The sequence below is a fragment of the Myripristis murdjan genome, chromosome 22, assembly GCF_902150065.1.
Source record: "Myripristis murdjan chromosome 22, fMyrMur1.1, whole genome shotgun sequence".
Taxonomy (NCBI): Eukaryota; Metazoa; Chordata; class Actinopteri; order Holocentriformes; family Holocentridae; genus Myripristis; species Myripristis murdjan.
The window spans coordinates 27,544,579-27,566,105 of NC_044001.1; the positions used below are offsets into that span (position 1 = coordinate 27,544,579).

General features: G+C 39.9%; 1 protein-coding gene across 1 annotated transcript in view; it reads left to right on the forward strand.

Annotated features, from left to right (window-relative positions):
• The window catches only part of gabrb1 (gamma-aminobutyric acid type A receptor subunit beta1), a 76,110-nt gene that overhangs the window by 21,515 nt on the left and 33,068 nt on the right, over nt 1-21,527 (forward strand). Inside the window, exon 4 of the mRNA XM_030044970.1 lies at nt 15,699-15,919. Within this exon, the coding sequence (XP_029900830.1) occupies nt 15,699-15,919 (221 nt within the window). The remainder of the gene's footprint in view (nt 1-15,698; nt 15,920-21,527) is intronic.

The window sequence follows — 21,527 nt, forward strand, 5'->3', positions numbered from 1 at the left end:
TTTTAGACTGATAATCCATTATTCTAAAGTATTTTATTCTCTCCCTTATTGTGCATCAACTTAGGAACAGCTTGGCAACATAACATCGCTTTCTCCACAATATTCAAGGATTCATTTAAGGACTGAATTTTGAAATTTTCCATTGTGAGTTAAAAAAAAAAAAAAAAAAAAAAAAAGTCCCTCAGGAATATATTGCAAACTGGCAGAACATCCATGTATTTGTGTCTGTGTGTATGTGTGTCTTCCCGCCTGTTGCACTGAGTGCCTTATGAAGCTCTCATAGTGACTGGTGGTCAGGGCTATTGATTGCCCTGGGAGAGTGATGTGCCCGGCACCTCCTTAGGATTAGGATTTATGTGAGGCACAGCCAATAGCACTTCATCTTAGCAGTGAGAAAAGAGCAAGGTGTCATGATACGTGCTGGTTTCAAACAGCTCATTTAGACCTGGGCAGCATTGTCCTCTGAGCTATCACAAAGCTGTAATGCATAAACAGATGTATGGAGAGGTTACATTTCTACAGGCCTAACAGCAGTTACCTGTAATGCCAGTATAAATGCCAGTACTGTAATAAAACTAAATATAACAAAACCCAGTTTAATAACATTTTAACAGGGTTTTGACCGTAAGAGAAGCCTTTTCCTGGCAGAGGAAAAGTCTTTAAAGGATAGATTCAGTATCTTTCAACCTAGGCTGTATTACAGTGTTGATTGCCATCATTTCTAATAACATGTAGCACAACCTCAACTTGTTAGTACCATATAATGTCTATACAGTGATATTTCCAATCAATACTGTAAGAATATATTTGAAACATATTAGGTGGAATTTCCAGTTGGTGCACTCATAGAATAGACAGAGACTGGAGCCTCCCACTAAACTTCTTAAATTTCTTTATAAAAGCCCATCATTTTGCTGGTCATTCTTTAACAGTCAGTGTTGAGTAAATATTCTGTGTTCCCCATCTAAGAACACTCTGGAATGCATTATCTCTATGCATGCCTAAAAAGCATTTGATAGGGTGAAGAGGGATTATTTAATCTCTGTTTTAGAAAAGTTTGGTTTTGGCCCAGTTTTCATCTCTTGGATTAAACTATTATCTCCACCTTCAATAGTATATATCAATAACCAGTAATCTAAACCATTTGACTTGCATAGGGGCATCCGACAGGGCAGCCCTCTGAGTTTCACTCTAGCAATGTTTTACTCTAGCCACTGAAACACTGACAATTGCCCTACATGACTGTACAGAGTGGGTGTGTTCATGGAGGCATAGAGCATAAGCTGTCTTTATATGCAGACGACCTTTTCCTTTATATTTTGAGTTCAGGGTTTTGTCCTCCTGTATGGAAACTCATCTTTAGCATCTCTTCCATGCTGGTGGCAAACTGCAGGACACACTGTGGTTTTGAGCTTCGTATTTTGACCCTCTGCTGTGATTTCAATTTATTTACCAGCCACCTGGTTGGTGATTCCAGTTTATTTTTTTGCCAAACTCCAAATTTACTTGCATATGGTGATTGGCAGGTGTTCATTTTGGAACCTGATCACCTATAATTGTTGAAATTATATATCCATACATCAGGTCAGTGATGCTGGATTGACATCAGATTGTGACTGTTGTGTTTAAATATTTGTGAAAAGGAAACCTGAACAAATTCACTTCATTTCTCTCAAAAACATGGGAAAAAAGATAATGAGCAGATTAGCAAGAAATGACCTGAAACTTGGTTACATTTTATTTACACTAAACTGTCAAAAAATGAACAAAAATAAAGCAGTACTGAATAATTTGCAATTGAAGAAAAAAGCTAAATGAAGAAAAAAATCACTGGAAAACATATTTATTATAACTGTATATTTAAAATAAAAAAAATGGCAAGCACAACAATTAAAAACAACAATAAAATTAAAAAATAAAAATAATTAAAGTGAATTTTGTTAACAGGGTGAAATAAAACCTTTCAAAATAAAAGCTCTAAATGGGCCTCTGGGTTTCCAAAGGTTAAATTACACTGCCATGTAAAGTGTTGCAAGGATGTACTGTACAGTTGAATAGGCAGAGGCTGTAAGATTACACAGAATTATTGTACCATGACTGCTGCCATTTGTTATGCAGTGTTAAAGTGCTTTGTTTCCAGTCTTAACCAGAGTACAGCGCAGAGCCACAACAAGGCAGATGAGGTTGTGGGGCCTGCTGCTTTTGCAAATGACGACAGAGGACGAGAAAGGACACATACTTTATGTTTACAAGTGTTCATTTAGCCTTCACAGCGAGCATTTGCCACTGATGGGAAGGAAGAAGCCAAGTCCAACACTTAGGGTTTGCATGATGAGCCAGTTCAATGTCGACCCAGATGTCGGCCCAGTTTTCACAATATATATGTCACAGTAAAAACATCATGTTAAAACAGCTGTGGAAATTGTTTTGAAATGATATTGGAGAGATGTTTAAGTCCTGATTTCACAAACAATGCAGCCACTGTAACAGAGCTGCGCCATGCATTTTTCACAAATTCCTCTTCTTTTTCACTAGAGGTTCCAGTATTTTGGTTTTAGCCATCCGTATGTGACCTAACCATCCCCTGCCTTTTCCCCACACAAGGCAGACTGCAGCAATGAAGCTGCTTTCCCTCTTTGTGTTTGCTCACCATTCATGGCTGGAAAAAAGAGAAAAGAGGAGATGAGAGAGGACAGTCTTGGGCTAAGAGCATTGTGAGATGAATCTAAAGCGGGATGCTTCATTTGCGTAGCCCTTACCGTTTCTTCCGCCGAGATACTTTGGTGAATGCTTACATTTCTTTCTTTTTCAAAGAAACCTCTTTCATCTTACTCTGTTTTTCTTTTTCCTCAGGTTGCCTTTTAAGGGATATTTAAAGGAATATTAGATTTTTGAAAACAAATACCAGAAAATCTCTTGCAACCTTGCAGCTTCTCCATTGTTCATGTATAACACCCGTCCCATGTACCTATGAGAGGGGGCCTGGGTTCTCTAATTTGATTTAATAACGATATTCCCTTGTTAATGCTTACACACAAAATATGAATTATTTAAATGAAACACACCACAACAATATTTAAATGTTTTTCTTAGTTCAAAATAAATAAAATAATTTGGGTCCAGTAGTAAAATAAAATTAAATAGAAATAATATCCACTTTCAATAGCTTTCAGTCAACTAGGATTTTTAACATCACCAGGGCATAGCCTCTCAAATGTAAAATAAACCAAAATAACTGTGTGGCCACAAACTCTCACTGCGTCGTGGCTTGGGTGCGTTGGGGCCTGAAACAAGATGGCCGCTTCGCTTAAATAAGCAAAAAATAAAAGGCACGTGCAAATATTTCAGTACTCACAGCTCCAGACAGTTCAAAGGGATAGATGAGGGGACTGAACCCACAGCACACAGCCCACCAGATCAAACAATCCACAGCTTAACACCAGCAGGAGGGACACAGATCTCCGGTAGTCCACAGGAGCTTTGCTCTCTCTCAAGCCGTCAAAATGTCGGTCTCCTCCTCCTGAATTAAATAACTCAGCTAAATAACAAGTCCATACACCATTTCATGCCGATTTAGCAATATCTTGTACTAGCTGAATACATCAAATGCTAACAGAGTATGAGCTAAACAAAGGACCGCTAAGCTAAACGCTAACGGCTATTAGCTGTTAGCAATACCAGTGGTTTTTACATCATAACACTTAGTCACAGTTTTATAAACGACACACAGACTCATATTTACCTCCTTGTAGTTCACAACTCTTAACACCAGGTAACAGGTCGTCAAACAGGAGAATAAGACTGTATTGCTCTCCTACAAACTCCAACATCCACTTGGGAGCGGCAGCTGGCCCCCCGGGCCTGCCGAAACACAGTGGCCCCCGCAGCTCTAAGTCCCGCCCCTCTACCTGAGACTGTTACTGGACTGGCTGATGCTTTAGCGCTTCACAATGAAATAACAGAAAAACAGTGATTGACACCTTATACTACAGATAGTTAGGCTGTGAGTCTAAACACATGCTGGCTCATGTACACATCAAATAAACTATATTCATTTGCATGAACTTCTGTCTTAACATTTAACTGTAACATGAACTATAAAAGAGTATGATGAGTATTTTAACGTTATTACTATTGTAGCTGAAAGGTGTTGTTTTTAACATAAAAGCATCATAGACTCATACTGTAAGAGTAACTGAATGCTTTCATTCAGAATAAATGTAGAAATCAACTTTCGGGGGTGCCCTGGTAGCTCACCGTTAAAGAGCCTATACCATGTGTTAAGACTGAGTCCTGATTGCAGCGCCCTCGGTTCAAATCCGACCTCAGGTCATTTGTTGCATGTCATCCCCTCTCTCTCCTGTGTTTCCTGTCTCACTCTACTGTGAGTGTTAAATAAAGCAGAAATTCTAAAAAAAAAAAAAAAAATAATAATAATAAAATAAAATAACTTTTAAAGGCACGTTCAAGAGCCTTGCAAGGTCTTTCTTTTTAGTACCACTTTAGGTTTTGGTTTATCAGCTGAAATGACTGTGTTATGTCTCCCATCGCGGGTGGCTAGCCTTGAACAAGCCTTTTAACATCTCTGACTCCCAGTCGTTAGCTTGTCTGGACAGACAGAGCCATAAGACAGGAGGTTAATGGAGCCCCGTCCGATCACCAGGCCAATGATGGCATTTCCTAGAAGAGAAATGAGGAACGGTGTGGAGCACTAGCCAGCCAGGCAGCACTGAGCCAGTGAAATATGAGGCTGTGAACAAGAGGCTGATCAGGGTAAACACTGAATCTCATCCTGGGTGCTGTGGTGATCCACCACACTTTGCAACTCCTACAATGTTCATGAATAAAACAAAAATTAAAGAAATATAAAGAATTCTGTGAATCTTGGAGGGCAGTTGACATAGCTTTAATATGAAAAAGCAACACATTCGGCTGTAATAGCCTTCAACAGGGTCCAGGACGAGAGAAATGGATGGAAAGACACATTTCTTCCCCTCTGAGGTGAATTTCTGACAGTGAAAAGAATCTCACCAACTGCTGTAGTGTTTGCAAAGTGGCTCAAAACAAGGTCTCTTCTCATGTCTGGTATCTTATGTATAGTATGACGAACCTTAAAGAGATAAGTCACTCTTTCTTCTTTTCCTTTTTTCTTTTTTTGGGTATATTAACTACTTTTATCCACTGAAATTGTTAATTAAATAAGTTTGATGACGTGCAACAGATTTTTTTACAGCCCCAAATGGTGTAGAAATGCTTAAAAAACAAAAGAAAACTAGTCTCCTCAATTACAACGGTTGTCAGCCGGTGCCTGAGAGGTTCGTGAAACGTGTGATAGAGGGGAGCAGAGGAAGAGAAGAAGCTAGCCACTACATCACTTGCCAGCTGTCTTTCAGTTCTTGTTATTTTTGTCCTCCAAAATGCGTGCATGTTACTTGTGTTGTGGTGGCTACTGCTTCTCAGGTGCGGAGTGATACAGGAAGTGCAGAAGTTACAGGATCTTTCTGGAAAAATGCAGCTATAAACAGTACTTTGAGCAAAGCTATTGTCTATGTGCACTCAGTAATCGTATAGTTTTGGAAAATTACACTTTCATTAAACTTTCTTTGGATTAAGGCGCTTATTTTGAAAAGTGTTAGCTGGGGGGAAGTCCACCTCAGTGGCAGGAGGCTAACAGTTAGCATTTGGAGCATCCAGCCAATATCCAGCACTCAATAACAATGAGAGGAAGATAGCACCACTACTGTCTTACATAACAGCTAGAGAAGGAAATGAAATAATATATTTTTTTTTTTTGCAAATGGCTGAACTATCCCTTTAAAATGCTTATAAAGTGCATAGACACACAGAGAGAGAGAGAGAGAGAGAGAGAGAGAGAGAGAGAGAGAGAGAGAGAGAGAGAGAGAGAGAGAGAGAGAGAGAGAGAGACAAATCCCTCATCCCTCTTGTCTTGCCACACAGCCCAGCCAGAACCTTGTCTTGCATTGAAATGGCACTTTCTTACCTGCATGTGAGTGCATGCCAGGGTTGGCATGGAAACAAGGGGAGGGATAGGAGTGTGGTGGTTGGTTTGGCATCAGAGGGAGGAACCACAGAGATGAACCTGATTGGTGGAGGAAAACAGTATGTCAGCACTAGAGGTATGACATTATTGAGTCAGTATTACCGTTGTATCATGAATCCACCACATGTTAAAGCCATTACAGGATAATAATTGCTGATTAATCAAATAATATAGCATGTCTAGAGTGTATAGGTTTCTGTTACAGACTTTATGACACTTTCAACTCATTCACAGCTGCAGCATGTTGGTCTTTGATATATTACACCTTTTATGAAGTAATAATCGTTAATGCAATTAAGCCATTTTATTACAGTGTCTGCTGATTCATTACATTACATTACATTTTTTTGACATTTCAGCTCATTCAGGGACATTTTACTACATCTTCATGTTATTACATTATCTAACAATTATGAGCTGCTAAAAGCTTAATTTCAGTTCATCAGCTGGAATTCAGTGTCCATCTTGTGCTTACATACTCACAATACTGTGCAAAGAATATCAAACTGAAAAGCCTTGCTTTTCAAAATACTTGTTGTGCAATTAGTCTGCTGTTCCACATATGAAATGTGTCTGATAAGCCTGTTCAATTAATTTGCCATCTGACTTGTTCACAATAAGACTTGTGACGCACAAGCAATATTTAAATAACAAGTCTGTGTTCACAAAAACAGATTGTGAATCTGTGAGTATGAATCTAAAATGGTTGAGAGGCGAAGAGTTACAACTTAATGAGCACAATTTTACGTATGATTGAGATTAAAACAAGATCTGACTCAAGGTCGGTGATGTTGATTACTGTATGTTTATAGGAGGGAAATAAGCAGAAATCAGCAGTGAAATAAGCAGTATTTCCCTCGATTTCTATTTACTCTGCTTTTGGTTGAGCTCCAACTCATGATTGTGCTGTATATAAACTAAGGCTGCAAGTAATGGCTATTTTAATAATCCATTAATGCAGTCATTTTTTGATTAATCAGATTTTTTTCTAAAAAGGCTATTCTTTCCTCTCTCAGTATTTTATTTAATAATGACAAATAATTCCTTCAACAATGCTCCCTGTCAAACAACACACACTTATAAAACAAAATGCTACACATTATGTACATCAGATAATTCAAGCTATGAGCATTTTTCAGAGAATAAAACATGTTCAAATTTGAAAATAGCAGCTGGACATGGGAACTATAATGAAATGTGTCGTTTATCAAAAAAGTTTATGAGCATACTGATCAAGTTTCTGTTGTAAGGAAATAAGATTTACTATAAACCTCACACATACTAGTGTCTCTGTGGAGCCCTGTCTCATAAAACTCACATTCTCATACAAGCAAAAGTGCAATCTCAGTCACAGTTTGAGGGGAACATATTTTTGGCGTGGATTGTGTTTGTTTGTAACTTATGACATGAACCTTTGTAATGCCTTAGTTTCAAAGCCACACTAGGAGGTAGGTGGTGTGGAGTCGAGCAACTGACCTCACCTAGCTGACCTCACCTTTTCTAACCTTAACCAAGTGCCTAACCCTAACCACGTGACACTGACACATGATAAAAGCAAGAAAGCCCAGTGTGTCACCCGTTTGGAGTCCAACCCTGTGCGCCACCCAGTTCCCCATTGACAACGGCTCATCTTATTTAAGCTTTCAGCCAAATGAACAATGAGTGGCCACTGAGGAGCGTCTGTGGCCCTAGTTTTTGTGGTTTGTCCTGCACCCTGTCAGTGTCAGTGAGCATGTCAAATTAGCGAGGTGGTCGCGTGATGTGATGCGACACAACAGTTGGCCGCCAGGTCTTTGATGTTGGCTCGGTGTGTCTGCGCCTTGATCAGCAGATCCTACTGGGTTTATAGGGTATTCGAAGCTCAGTAATGTACTGAGGCGCCAGGCCATGCAATGCTTTATATGTGATTAACACAATTTTAAAATTAATTCTGAAATGTATTGGCAGCCAGTGGATGCTAAAACTGGTGTGACCTCGAGGTGTTGTGGTTAGTAGTCTTGCTGCAGCATTCTGTACTCTCTGGGGCTTTGCAAGTGTTGCTCAAGCATTTTTACAGAGCATTGCAGTAGTCAAGCCTGGATGAGATAAAAGCAGGAATAACCCTCTCAGTGTCCTTTAAAGAAAGTGCAGATTGCATTTTAGCAATGTTTCATAGATGAAAGTAGCATAACTGAGCAAGTTTTTTGATGTGGATATCAAAATTTTTTTTATTATAATCAAACATTACACCCAAATTTCTTGCAGGCAGTGGGTCCTAAAACAGACCTGATCTGGCCAGAGGCAGACTGAGGGCCAATGATCACAATCTCAGTTTTGTCACCATTTGACTGTAGGAAATTACAAACACACACACACATACTTCAGGAAAGAAGGCAAGAGATGAAATAGTATGTTCTTGTGAAGGAATTTTAGGGGAATTTCAGCTTTTAAAAGAATGCAGGAACGTAAGACATGTTTGGATGTGCACAGGATTTTTGCTCAGTAATTTGAATATGCACGCGTTTCAGCAATACCTTTGCAGTGGCCAAGCACTGCAAACCTGCCTGCTGCCTGCGATTCTCTCAGATCTGAAGTTTAACTAGGCTGGGGAAGGACTGCACTGCTACCCTGCACCCCCCCGCACCCCCACTCCCTCCTCCCTCCCTCCCTCCCTCCCTCTGTCCTATGATGTCTATGAGGCTGCACCCATAGATGGCTATGGATCGGGGAAGAATTAGGTCAGGCAGCGGCACACTGCAGTGGGGCTAGCATGGCGCCGGCGTGCATAGGTGCCCACATTTGTCGCGCTGCTTGCCTGTTTGCTGCAGTAAAATATGGAGACAGGGAGAGAGAGATAGATAGATAGATAGATAAATGGAGACAGCGAGAGAGAGAGAGAGAATGACAGAGAGAGAAGAAGGAGCAGCGAGAGGGAGGATAGTGGCAGAGATCGGCTATCACACACCGACAGAGAAAATTTGAGGGAAAAAAAAAAAGGGAAAAGAAGCCAAGGGCATTGCCTGCCCCTGTTTTCTTCCTGTCTGCATGTGGAGTGTGGTGCAGTTTGGTGCAGCAGCAGCGCTCTGCCTCTCTCCGGCATCGAGCTTTAGCGCAGCTCATATGCATAACCGTATTCGGCTCACGTTAACGCCATCGCTCTGCCGCGGAAATGCTGAGGCGCCACAGTGATGATGGTGAATCGGGTGTCGAGGGGAACAGCTGTTTCTAATAATAGGCTCTGAGGAAAGCGTTCATCCCCAATGAAACTGCCGGCCCCCAGCTACCCCACCCACCCAACACACACACTTGTCCTCCTTCCTCCCATCCTCTGTTGCCAGTTTTATGAGGCAGCAGTTTTCTCTCTCGGAGCGATGTCATCTCTGGTTTAATATCAGCCACTAACCGTTCCATTGGCTGGCCAAACCGCTAATCCTTCTGTCTTATTAATAAGTGCCTTACTTCTACTGTACAAAGAGTTGAGATGCTATCTAACTTGTCTTCTGTTGCTGGGGGCACTTATTGGATTTGGAGCCCAGATTTGTTCAGTGATAAGGAGGTTCTTTTTTGACACAGCCTAAAAGAGATTCACCTGTATTCCTAATGGAAGAAAATGAGAGTAAATGATCACATTAAGGATGTGGCAAGTACACAGTATATGATGCCATTAACATGAAATCCAGGTGACCCAGAATCTGAGTGCACTGCAAACAATCTCCATCTTAACAATCTTGAAATCGTATGTTTGCCTGCAACGAGTGCCAGTGGGATGAGACAATTGGCTTTTTTTTTTTTCCAATGCACTTGTTTCTGGAATGTTTCTGGGAAGACGTATAAATATGTTGAAACAAGGCAGAATAAAGCAGATCAGCCCACTAACATCAAGAAAATTCAGGAAACATGTCCATTATCATTGGAAATAATTGGGATTATCTCATCCCACAATGACATATTTTATCACTTGTTTTAAGAAAAACAAGATTGAATATTACACTCAATGACTTGTTAAGATGGAGATTTTTTTAGTCTATCTGACACCAAATGTCTACTATACCTTCCTTGATTTGAGGTTTGAGTGTACAAATACTGGACAATATCACTATCTTTTGAATTCCATCTGGATAAAAACAAGTGGCAGTGGTTCATTTGTAAGCACTTCAACTGAAAAAGTCACCATGTTATTCTTTGAACTGGGACTACAAAGGGTAAATGTTAAAATGTACCTCAAACACTGCTTGCCTTTTTTTTTTTTTTTTTTTAGGAAGCTTATTTCCTCCAGCGTGTTGGGAAATGCATGCATAAGCATCTTTGCAAACTGCAACGAATGCTGGAAAGCTGGAGCGCTGTGAGTGGAATCTTAACTGAAGTTTTGCAACTCAGATTAGCCTGATAGGCCAGCGGTGATGCAAGCTTCCCCTGCCAGCGCTCTGCGAGAAGGTTACCAGCAGTCAAGGCAAGCATTCTGAGGAGCCGCTTATCAAAATGCCTGCAAGGCTGTAGGATATGACTGATGACAACAATTGTTTTGTTTTGTTTTATGTAGTTAACTATTTATTGTCTTGTTTGTGCAGAAGAGGATTAGGCCACACAAAAATAAAAAAAAAGATGTGTTCTGAAATTAATCTTAGAATTCTGAAATCAAAGTCAGGATTCTGGGTTTCTGCCTGTATTCGGTGAAAAAGTCAAAAATTCTCCTCTAAATTCTGAAATTAAAGACAGAATTCTATTTTTGAGAATTCTGACTTTTGTCTCAGAATTTGTACATTTTTTTGTTTTAAAATGTGTGGCCTTAAACCTCCTCCATAGTGCGCTGATGTCTCAAGTCTTCAACTTGTAGAAGAGGAAGAAGATGCTGCAGTAATGCATGTATCTTCAGATCAGCTTTCACTGTTGTTAAATTTTTGCGTTTTTTCATTTTTGTCTAAAAAGACAAAAAGGAAAGATAAATCAACGGTTGAATTTGGTTTTCCATTTTACTGGTGCACAGTAGAAAACCTTTTTATTTTTATTCCTAGAAAAATAGGAAAAAAAAGATTGATCTGAAGTTACATGCGTTCACAGTGGATCAAACTTCACAGTGAATGGGAAAACTGAAGAGAGCTAAGGAGAGGGCCCAGGGGAATGCCTTCCGCTTGATCCCAGATTACAAATCCACAAAGGCAGAACTCGTGTTGTTCCCATAACAAGGCGCTTTGATAAAAGCAAGGGTACACAGGTACGATGTGTTCTCTGCAGTCATGACAAAAAATAAAGAGTACATCTGGAATTAAAATGCACATGTTTAATAAAGAAATAAGTCTAGATTGTTCTAGATTGTTTTCCGTAATTGATTTTGCTGCTCTGGTAGTTGTGTCCATTTTTTCCATTGTGACCTTGAGTGAATTTTGAAGACCTCGCCTACCTTGGCAACCGGTCGTGTTAGCCAATGAACAGCTTTGTTATTGTTATTCTACACCTCTCTTCCTCTCTTGTGCCTGAATCCAAACCAATCGATATGCAAGGGAAGCCGGCCTGATACAATGGACAGTGTGTTCACAGGTCAATACTGAAAACACTCCCAATGCACATTGGATCTACTGACCGATCACCACGATCAGGTTTTCCCACCAGGACTTGGTAATATGGGCAATATCGCCCTGTCCCAGTGGGCGATAGTCTATCACAATACAGTAATTCTCAGTCAGATCATAATGGTATATATTATAGAGATGGGAACTGGCAGAGGCTCCCTGATATGATTCACAACGATTGCGTGCCAATTCATTACACACTGCGAGTCTTTAAATGTTGCAATTTTGTATTGCAGTTAAGTATTGTGATGCAATATTGTGCATTGTGCAGTTAAGGACTTAAATTTATAATGACTGATGTATAAATGTGAGAAATACAATTTTCGAAATTTAATAACTAAATTAAATAAGCTAAATAAAGTCAAAATAAAAGATAATAAAGATGTAAATAAAATATTAAGGTTGTCACATACTATATAAATATATTTTATGTAAGTATGTGCGACTGTTGTAATGAATGAATGAATGTTTTTTTGTTTGTTTGTTTGTTTTTAAGTTTGATTCCCTATTCCAGTAAGATCTTTTGTGTGTGACCGAGACCGTGTCCACTTTCTGTTTTTTGTGCCTAATCCTAACCTTTCCCTAACCTTAGCCAAGTGGTTTTGTTGCCTAAACCTAACCACATGTCACTGACATAAAAGCAAGAAAGCCCAGTGTGTCTCATCCGGACACTGGAGGGTTCCTCTGACATCAGGACGTGACCAAGCTGCCGTATTTGACAACTTGGGAATGAGAATGTGTCGTAGTGGTTGAGGCACTAGGACACTCTCTGAAATGTAATTGGCACTTCCTGTTTAGTCAGTCAGGATGGCCAATGAGTGAGTCAGACATCTGACCGCTGAACAAACCGGAGTCTTCAACTCGCTGATCATCACTGCTCTTAGTTACTGTTGCTAGGGTGGACAAGGTTTATGTGCTCAACCACTGAGATAGTGAAATTCAGAGATAACTCAGTGTGTCTGTTCCTGCACTTTGATATAAACATACATATTACATGTATATTTTCAGTGTCGTCTACTTGAATCTAACCAGCCACTTTTTAAGCCATGACCTTTGAAAAAGCAGCTGAGCCTGTCCTGTCATGTCCAAGACAGGCTTTTCCAGCCAGCCCTGTCTCCTAAAAATGACATTCCTGTGCAACTAAACTGTATTCTTAATTACAAAAGGGGAAATTTTTATTTATGTATTATTTATTTGTGTTAATGAATGTATTGTGTTTGTTTCTGATGTATCACAAATTCATTCCTAATCACCATATCTTGAATATCATGTTGGCCGGCATGCATTGTCCACATGCTTACATGAAGATACGGCTTCCACGCATAAAAGACGGGAATTCGTTTCAGCTTCACCTAGACTACCGCTTCTCAGCAACAACCGGCGAAGCAAGCACATCGCACACGACCACATGAGTGTGCACCATGAGAGTGTGTGAGCCACAGGTGGAGGAGCAGGGGCCCCGGTCTCCAAACACCTGTTCTCCTCTTAGTCCTACATCAGCAAGGTCCTCTAACAGCGCCAAAGCTGCAGTTGTGATACTACGCACGGCCATTACGCACGGCTCTGCCTATTTATAGCGCTCATGACTGTTAATTTATCACACGTCTCTAAATCCGTCCACAGTCACATCTGCACTATATGTGACACAGAGCAACAGACATATTTTAGATAATCAATAGGCTTGTACAAAATCATACACGCACAGTGCAACTGGATATTGGATATTTTTTCATCCTCACATTTTCAGTATCAGTCATTTCTGTTTTAGGAAGACGACCAGTTGGAAACCATCAAAGGAGGGCACACGGTATTAACTTCTTTAATTAAAAGGCCAAGGGAAAATTACTTTGGACCGTCCAAAATTGAAATCCTGGCAGTGCGTCTGCTATGGACAAAAGATGTATTGCTTGTCCATTTGCTAAGCAATGATTGGCTGGTTTGCATTGGGGAGGATTTGTTGGTTGGATTGTACACAGGTATTCGTGAATGAGGCTCCTCACAGGATGGAATTATCCTGCAATGTTTTAGCAAAAACACATTGCTTTGGAACATACTGAACATGCAACTGAAGACACCGGAGTTTTATTATAATGCTGATGTGATGTTTAAGAATGGGAAACAGATGTTTTCGTATCCTTTTTGATGCTCTTTTGTCGATCAATCACATTCTAACAGAAATAGCTACAGCTGTTGGAAGGGTTCACTGTGAGGCGTGCAACTGGAAACTTATTTTGTCTGACATTTAAGGTGACATGCGTTTTTGTTGCACATGGGATGCCAACACCAAAAAGTCTTGGCTCCTCATAGTGTATGCAGTGAGTGACAGTGAGTGAAATAGCAAAGGGGAGGAGGAGCAAAAAGTTCAAAGAGGAGTTTGGGATTTGCGTGTGATTGCTGACCTTTGGGATACAGCAAAAAAAAAAAAAAAAAGTGGGAGGAGGAGGGCAGTGGAGTGGAAGGGTAATGAGCTGATGGCGTGACAAGTGCAACTGTAGTCCAGGTGAAAGAAGGGACTTGAACTCTCCAAGGAGTGGCAGAAAAGAATTGGAGCAAACAGTGGAGTGACTGTTCCCGTTGCTTAACAAGGACTGACGTTATACAACATAATCTACCTCAGCAGTATGTGGCTTTATTGCCGAGGCTGTGGTTGTACCGAGTTATTTTTGAAAAGAGGGTGCATGCTGTACAGACCTACTAACAGCCACGACCGAATCGTGGTTTACAGTTTGTCTGCATGCTCGCTCTTTCTTCCTCTCTCTCTCTCTCTCTCTCACTCACACGCACACACACACACACACACAGTCAAACGTACATCCCTTGATAAAAATTCATGCACAGTCATGAAGCAACATACATTTGTCTCACTATACTAGCGGGACCCATTGACCTTAACCTTTACCTTAACCCTCAGAGTCACATGACTCATGTCAGAGCCACAGGGCCCACTAGGCAGATCAGGCACAGCGCCTAGGGCCCCCCCATCCTCAATATATGGCCCCCACAACCAATCTTTTTTTTTTTTTTTTTTTTTTTCTAAAGCAGAATTCAATGCTTTTGCCTTTTTAAACACAAAATTGCAGAATATTGCATCACAATTCTGAATCGTACGAACCACAATATTTAGAGAACAGCAATGCATATCAAACAGCATTTAAACACAAGAACTTTGATCCAGCATCACTGATGTGATGTTTAAATATATCATTTGAATAATTAGAGGTCTTTCTTTCTTTCTTTCTTTCTTTCTTTCTTTCTTTCTTTCTTTCTTTCTTTCTTTTCCCTAATTAAAAAAAAAAAAGTTCCACTCATTTTTTGGGCTAATTTGCTCATCACTTTGATTCCACTTGATTTCTTTCAACAGCATGGAAAAAAGGTGACAAGACAATTGGCAAAAATTTACCTGAAAATGATACAAATATATCTAGATATACAGTACCAGTCAAAAGTTTGGACCCACCTTTTCATTCCATGTTTTTTTTCTTTTCTTTTTCTTTTTTTTCATATCTGTTCTAAAACACACTGTGGTTTGTTTAACACTTTGTTTGTTTTTGACATAATTCCATATGTATTCTTTCGTAGTTTTGATATCTTCAGTATTAAAGCACAATGTGGAAAATAATAAAAATAAAGAAAAAACCTAGATTGAGAAGGTGTGTCCAAACTTTAGAGTGGTACTGTATCTTTATCTATCTATCTATCTATCTATCTATCTATCTATCTATCTATCTATCTATCTATCTATCTGCAACTACAGTGAATTTTGTTCAGAAGGTGAAATTAAATCCTTCAGGTTGTTCCTCACTTGGAGCGATGTTGACCTGTTGATGGTAAAACACAAGGATGGCGCTGCCCGACTCTAATCCTTCATTCTAAACAGGCCCACTGGAAAACTGAAGAATGGCGAGACACTGGGACGGTTTAAAATTTCAACGGGCTGTCACAAATATAGCCGCGCACGAACACACATACACAGAGGAAATTGCACGGGGCAAGAGCAATCCATGAGTCATGCAAACAAAGCCGCGCGCCCCATCCATGTTGATGTTAATGCTGTGCAGCTAATTTCCTCTCGCCCTTTGTCTTTCCCGCAGGACTACACTATCACCATGTACTTTCAGCAGTCATGGAGGGACAAGCGCCTCTCTTACACTGGCATTCCGCTCAACCTGACCCTCGACAACCGGGTAGCCGACCAACTGTGGGTCCCTGACACTTACTTCATTAACGACAAGAAGTCCTTCGTCCACGGGGTGACAGTCAAGAACCGGATGATCCGACTGCACCCGGACGGAACTGTGCTCTATGGTCTCAGGTGAGAGGGGCTTTCACTGTCCACTTCCACACTGCTGCTTCCAAGTTTGTGTCCTGTTTTTCTTTACGGCCCTCCATCACAGTAGATGGCGGTCTGTCTGTCTTCCTATCTGCCTGACTCTATGGAGACCCATTCAACTTTTCAGTGGCAACTTTCCTTCTTAGTTTTAAACAGTTTGGGGCATAATAATGCCTGTTTAACTGCACATCATTTGCACACAAAATAAAAATAAAGGTTAGAAACACAATAATTTTCTCGTGCTGTTTCATGAACGTCACCATACCAACTGAGGGCACTAATGCCTCGCCTCAAGCTGGTTCTGCCGCTGCGTGCTGCAGTTATCATCAAGTGCGCCTGGATGAGGAATCACAATGGTGTTGCCTGTGGAAATATGTATTTGTGATTTTTTTTTTTTTTTAAATATTCTTTATTTGATAATCATATAAAGCATTAATACAGTCATAAATGGGTATCAAAACACCAAAACAGTAACTACTATAGAAAACAGAGAGTGAAAATAAGTAAGCCAGGGGGATTACATAAAAACATTTAATTTAAGTATTCAAGGCTTCATGAATAGTAAGAGGAGCATACCACTAGTTTTTGCATGTCAAGCAGTTGCATTTTAGAACTCTGATATCATTTTTCCTACTTTTTATCCAGCCACTGGTTTCCACTCATTTCACTACAATGTGAAAATGAACTTCAAATTTCAAAGGGTATCTGCCTGACCTGCCTAATGTGCTCGTCACCAGTGACATGAGGAATGTTTTGTATTCAGATGAGCCTGTTGTGGTTTCTCCAGCGGTCACGCAACTCCATGCAGAGTAAAAATTCTAACCGGTCAGTTGCAAGGTCTTCTGTATGATAATCTAACACTGATTGTTCAAAAGCTCCTAATGATGAAAGACGTTTTAAGTGCTCTTTCATACTGTCAAGTTGTACATATACACATACATGTATATAACAGAGACGTGCGATGCTGTGTGGTTGTGCTCTGACCATTCCAAAGCTCTGGACCGTCAGACAGAGCCCTCAGCAGTGAATGCAGATTATTTGCACCCTCTGCATGAACCTCCCCCGAAACAACATCTGTCTGCACTGAAAGACCTTTTTTTTTTTTTTTTTTTTTTTTTTTTTTTTGCAAATAATACACTACATATTAACCCTCAGAAACCTGGATCAGTATTCAAGACCTTTATTTGTCCCCGAGGGGCAATTGATTCTGCCGGAGTAGCAGTAAAAAACAGCACAACAACAACAACAACCACAATGACAACAGAGTGAAAGACACAAGGCAGATAGTCACATAAAATCAGTAGTATATAAGTTAAACAAAAAAAAAATGCTTGTGGCTACATATACATGCCTTTCACGAGCATTTTACCCTTTGAAACTTGAGCAAACTGACTTAATTTCTTTCAAAAAATGCAGGAAAAGACAATTTAGCAAGAAATGAGTAAAAAGTTACAACAAAATGTCCTGAAAATTATCACAAAAAAGAGACAAAAAAAGAATGGAAATTACCTGAAAATTATACCCCCAAGAAGTTTTAAAAAAGAATATTACATGAAAATTGAAATGAATAAATAAATAAATAAAAGTATGGCTCGTAAGTAAAGAAATAAGTAAAGAAAAGAGAAAAAATACATTTCTAATTATTACAATAATGTAATTAAAATTATATAAAAGTATGGCTCGTAAGTAAAGAAATAAGTAAAGAAAAGAGAAAAAATACATTTCTAATTATTGTAATAATATAATTAAAATTATATTGCAAGAAATAATGTACATTTTTTATCTCTTTTTCTGTGTGTGAGCTAATTTTCAGGCTTTTTTTTGTTCATTTGCAGGTCATTTTCATGCAACTTTTTACTAATGTCTTGCTAATTGCATCTTAAAAGACTGGCTATGACAGATCATTACTTGGCGCTTGACACGAGCGTGTGCATTTGTGTAGGTACACAGGTGTGCTTCTCCACTCCTGTTTTGTCCACAACAATCAGCTCTTATTTGGGAATGTGAGTTTGCCGCGGTTGCATAAAGAAACATCATGGAAATCACCTTGTACTACATGATTTGCATATAGAACATTTCTCAAAGGCCTCCGTCAGCCAGTAGGCATTGCTCTTTCTGCCGGCTCTCTGGAGGATACAAGGGAGAACCAGGTGATGAATGATTTATGGAGCCTCCGCTGGCCCGTCGGTGCAGTGTACACATGGCCGCGGCCTCTGCAGCAGAGGAAGGCTATGATGAAGTAAGTTACACTGAATTGTCTGAGGAAGCTGTGGGCCGGTCACTGTCAATACTGCAGCCTCCCCAGTTCAGAAGAACTTGTGGAATGATGACTTGACAGTTTTCAGCTTAGAGACTTTTTTTTTTTTTTTTTTTTTTTTTAGCTTTGAGGTGAAGCTGCACATTTTGATAAGGTGCTCACATTGCAATGCAGCAAGATTTGTCTTTTTTAACATCATATTTGTGATCGCTGTCAAATGCAATAGGTATATAAATATGTCACAAATATGTCCCCTTTTAAAGGGCCATACCCAAGATTTTGGATGTTTGGCCCATTTACTAGAATTTTGATCTATTTGACATTGCAACAAACCAACATTTCACAGCATATCAAAATCTCCTCAAAATCTCCGCTTATAATTTTCTGTTTCTGCAGCTAACCAAGTCATCAATATTCATAAACCATGGAACTGATAATTTGCTGTATAAAGCAAACATTGTGTTTGGAACTGTTTTCCAGTGGAGGGACCGTTTCACTCCATCCAATTTCAAGTCATCAGAACACGACAGTGCTGCTGCTTTTAGGAAAACTAATGTGGACGACTTTATTACGGTGATGGAATACTGGTGTGAAGAAAGTCTTAAGTCTCTGAAAGTTCATTTTCATATCATAGTGGAATGAATGGAAACCAGTGGCTGGATAAAAGGGAGGAAGAATGATATTAGAGTTCTAAAATACAGCTGCTTGCTTTGGGAAAAGATAAGCAAAAAATTTCAACTATAGGCCCCCATAAATTTTGATATTAGGCTAAACATGCAAAATCACTGGTGTGGTCCTTCAAGGGACATGTTAGTGAAACTCTGCTGTGCATTTCCCACACAACACGAGTCACTTTCACAATGGCAACAATCACAATTTACAGCAAACACACTGAATCTATTGCACAGGATAGCGCTAAGTCTCCAATCCCTTCATTTGCTGTAAGGCTAACATCTGGAGCCAACATCTGGCTCCTGGTCTGGGGCTAAGTTCTACCACAACACAAGGTGGTGAGAATTAAGCAAAAATGCTCATTAGCAACATTAGCATGCGATTTGATAATGACTGAGCGAGGCTGATTTGTGTTACTGTGTCGGTACACGTGGATGAAGGCATTCAGTTGGATATCACTCGTTCTGGCTTGGAGCGTGTGCACATAGAAGGTACCTCATGTTCACGCTTCGAAATAGCTGAACTGCCTTTCCAGCAATCACATTTTCATTTGTTTAAATCAAATTAAATTTTGCCAAAATAGTGTAATAATGTAGGCTTATAGCAATAATTTATGAAACTATACTAATTTAACAGCACACTGACAGAAGATCTTTCCAGTTTTTTGATTACTGAGCACCAAATGCAGATGCCGTGTATATATTTATATATATAGAGGGAGAGTTTTAAAGAGGTTAAGTTGCAGATAAACTTGGCCTCTGACTCATACTCAACACACCTCTTTGATTTTACTGAAAGTGCACGAGCTCACTCGCTGTGTAAGCTCGACATCGGTTGACTGGTAGAGTTGAGGTCATGCTGAGCTTTAGCAAGGACAGTTTGGCCAAGGACAGTCAGGAAGCCCTGCCAGCTCCACCCAAACGCTCCTGGTGCTGACCGAGATGACTGCTGCTGAGCAAAATTTTGTCCTAAGAACTGTATCCTGAATTCTTCTGTGTGTAATGGAAACTCTTCCAGAACCCATGAACACGGCTTGATGACGCGGCACGACAGGGCATAACACAGTAGTGGAAAAGAGCTGATAACTATGGCAGAGCGCTCATGTGTAAAATCAGCCTCTGACACTTTCTGTCAGACAGCACTTGAGGCTGTCTGACAGAAAGTGTCGGGCTGGTTTTAAGCCCATCCCAAATCCTAACTCTAACCTCAACCTCTTCTCCTGACCGAAATGTCTGACAGAAAGTCCTGGGAACTGATTTCAAACATGAGCTGGCACAACTTTGCCTGCCTTACTTGTTCCCAATCCCTCAATGCAACCTAACTAAATCAGGTTTTTTTTTTTTTTTCAGTTTTGCCAGTGTATGGCTCCTCTTTGGACTCTTGGTCTGAGGGTCCTTTTTTTTTTATTTCATGAATTGTCATGACTAATGATAATAAATATGACTTGGCAATCTACATTTTTTTTATTATCATCCACTAACATTTGAAATGGGCTAATCCTATATTGTCCTCTCAGCCTGATGTGCCTCTGAGGCAGGGCTTTCTCAGGATGTGAAGTTACTGCTCCACTTTCTTCTCAAAGTCTGACCAGCTGCAAAGTTAGTCTGGTGTCCAACTGGTTTTGTGGTATTTTCACTCTTTTTGGATTTCCATGGTTTAAGCTGAACCCACCAAACACACCAGCTTGACTGGACATGTTTTTGTTTTTGTTTTTCAATTTTGATACCACTTTGACATTCAATATTGCTATAATCTTTGCCCATCTGGTGAACTCGTACACACCACAAACTCATTCAAATTTCTTGGCAGCCACACAAGCAATAACTTCAAGTGGAACACCAACACTGATCATATCATCAAAAAAAAGCCCAGCAAAGACTACGCTTCTTCTGTCAACTCAAGAAACTCAAAGTAATACAACACCATCTGCTCCTTTTCTAATCATCCATCATTGAAAGCATCCTCATCACATCCACAACAGTCTGGTACAGCAACTTGGACAGCCACTCCTGGAACAAACTGCAGCGTAACTGTAGACCCTCCAAAATTACCGGCCAGATGCCCTTAAAAATCTGCCACCATTGCCATTTGTTTACACAGGAACATAAGACATCACATCCTCCTCCTCTTCACCAGTAGTTACTCTTTACCAGCAATATTCATTTAGTACCCCTACTTGAAAAGCATGACATTAGACATTTGCATTGCATTACAAATTTTTGGTATGCATACATGAAGACTAGTGTTCCTAGCATAGATTACGTAGAAGGCCGTAACAATGTGTGCTGTGCTATTTTCATGGCTCTAGTGGGCACAGATCTGGCACAGACCTCTCCAAAATCACATGAACCCTCCATTTATGCTTGCATGCTTGTCACACACCGATATACTGTAAATTCTTCCAGTAGTAGAAATGTCTACTTGCACATCATCAGTATGATTTTAATTTCATTAAGGCAGTAATACCAGTAAAGTTGTCTGTACTGGGTCAGATTAATGGCTGATTCTTACCCCCCATATCTGACATAACTGTCCTCTCTTATGGCTGATTGCATTTCTCTAGGCATCTTATGACATCAGGGGCATGTCTTGCACATTATCTACCACGCACCACACAACACACACGCTACCCAGTGTGGATGTCTGCATTAAATCTCATGC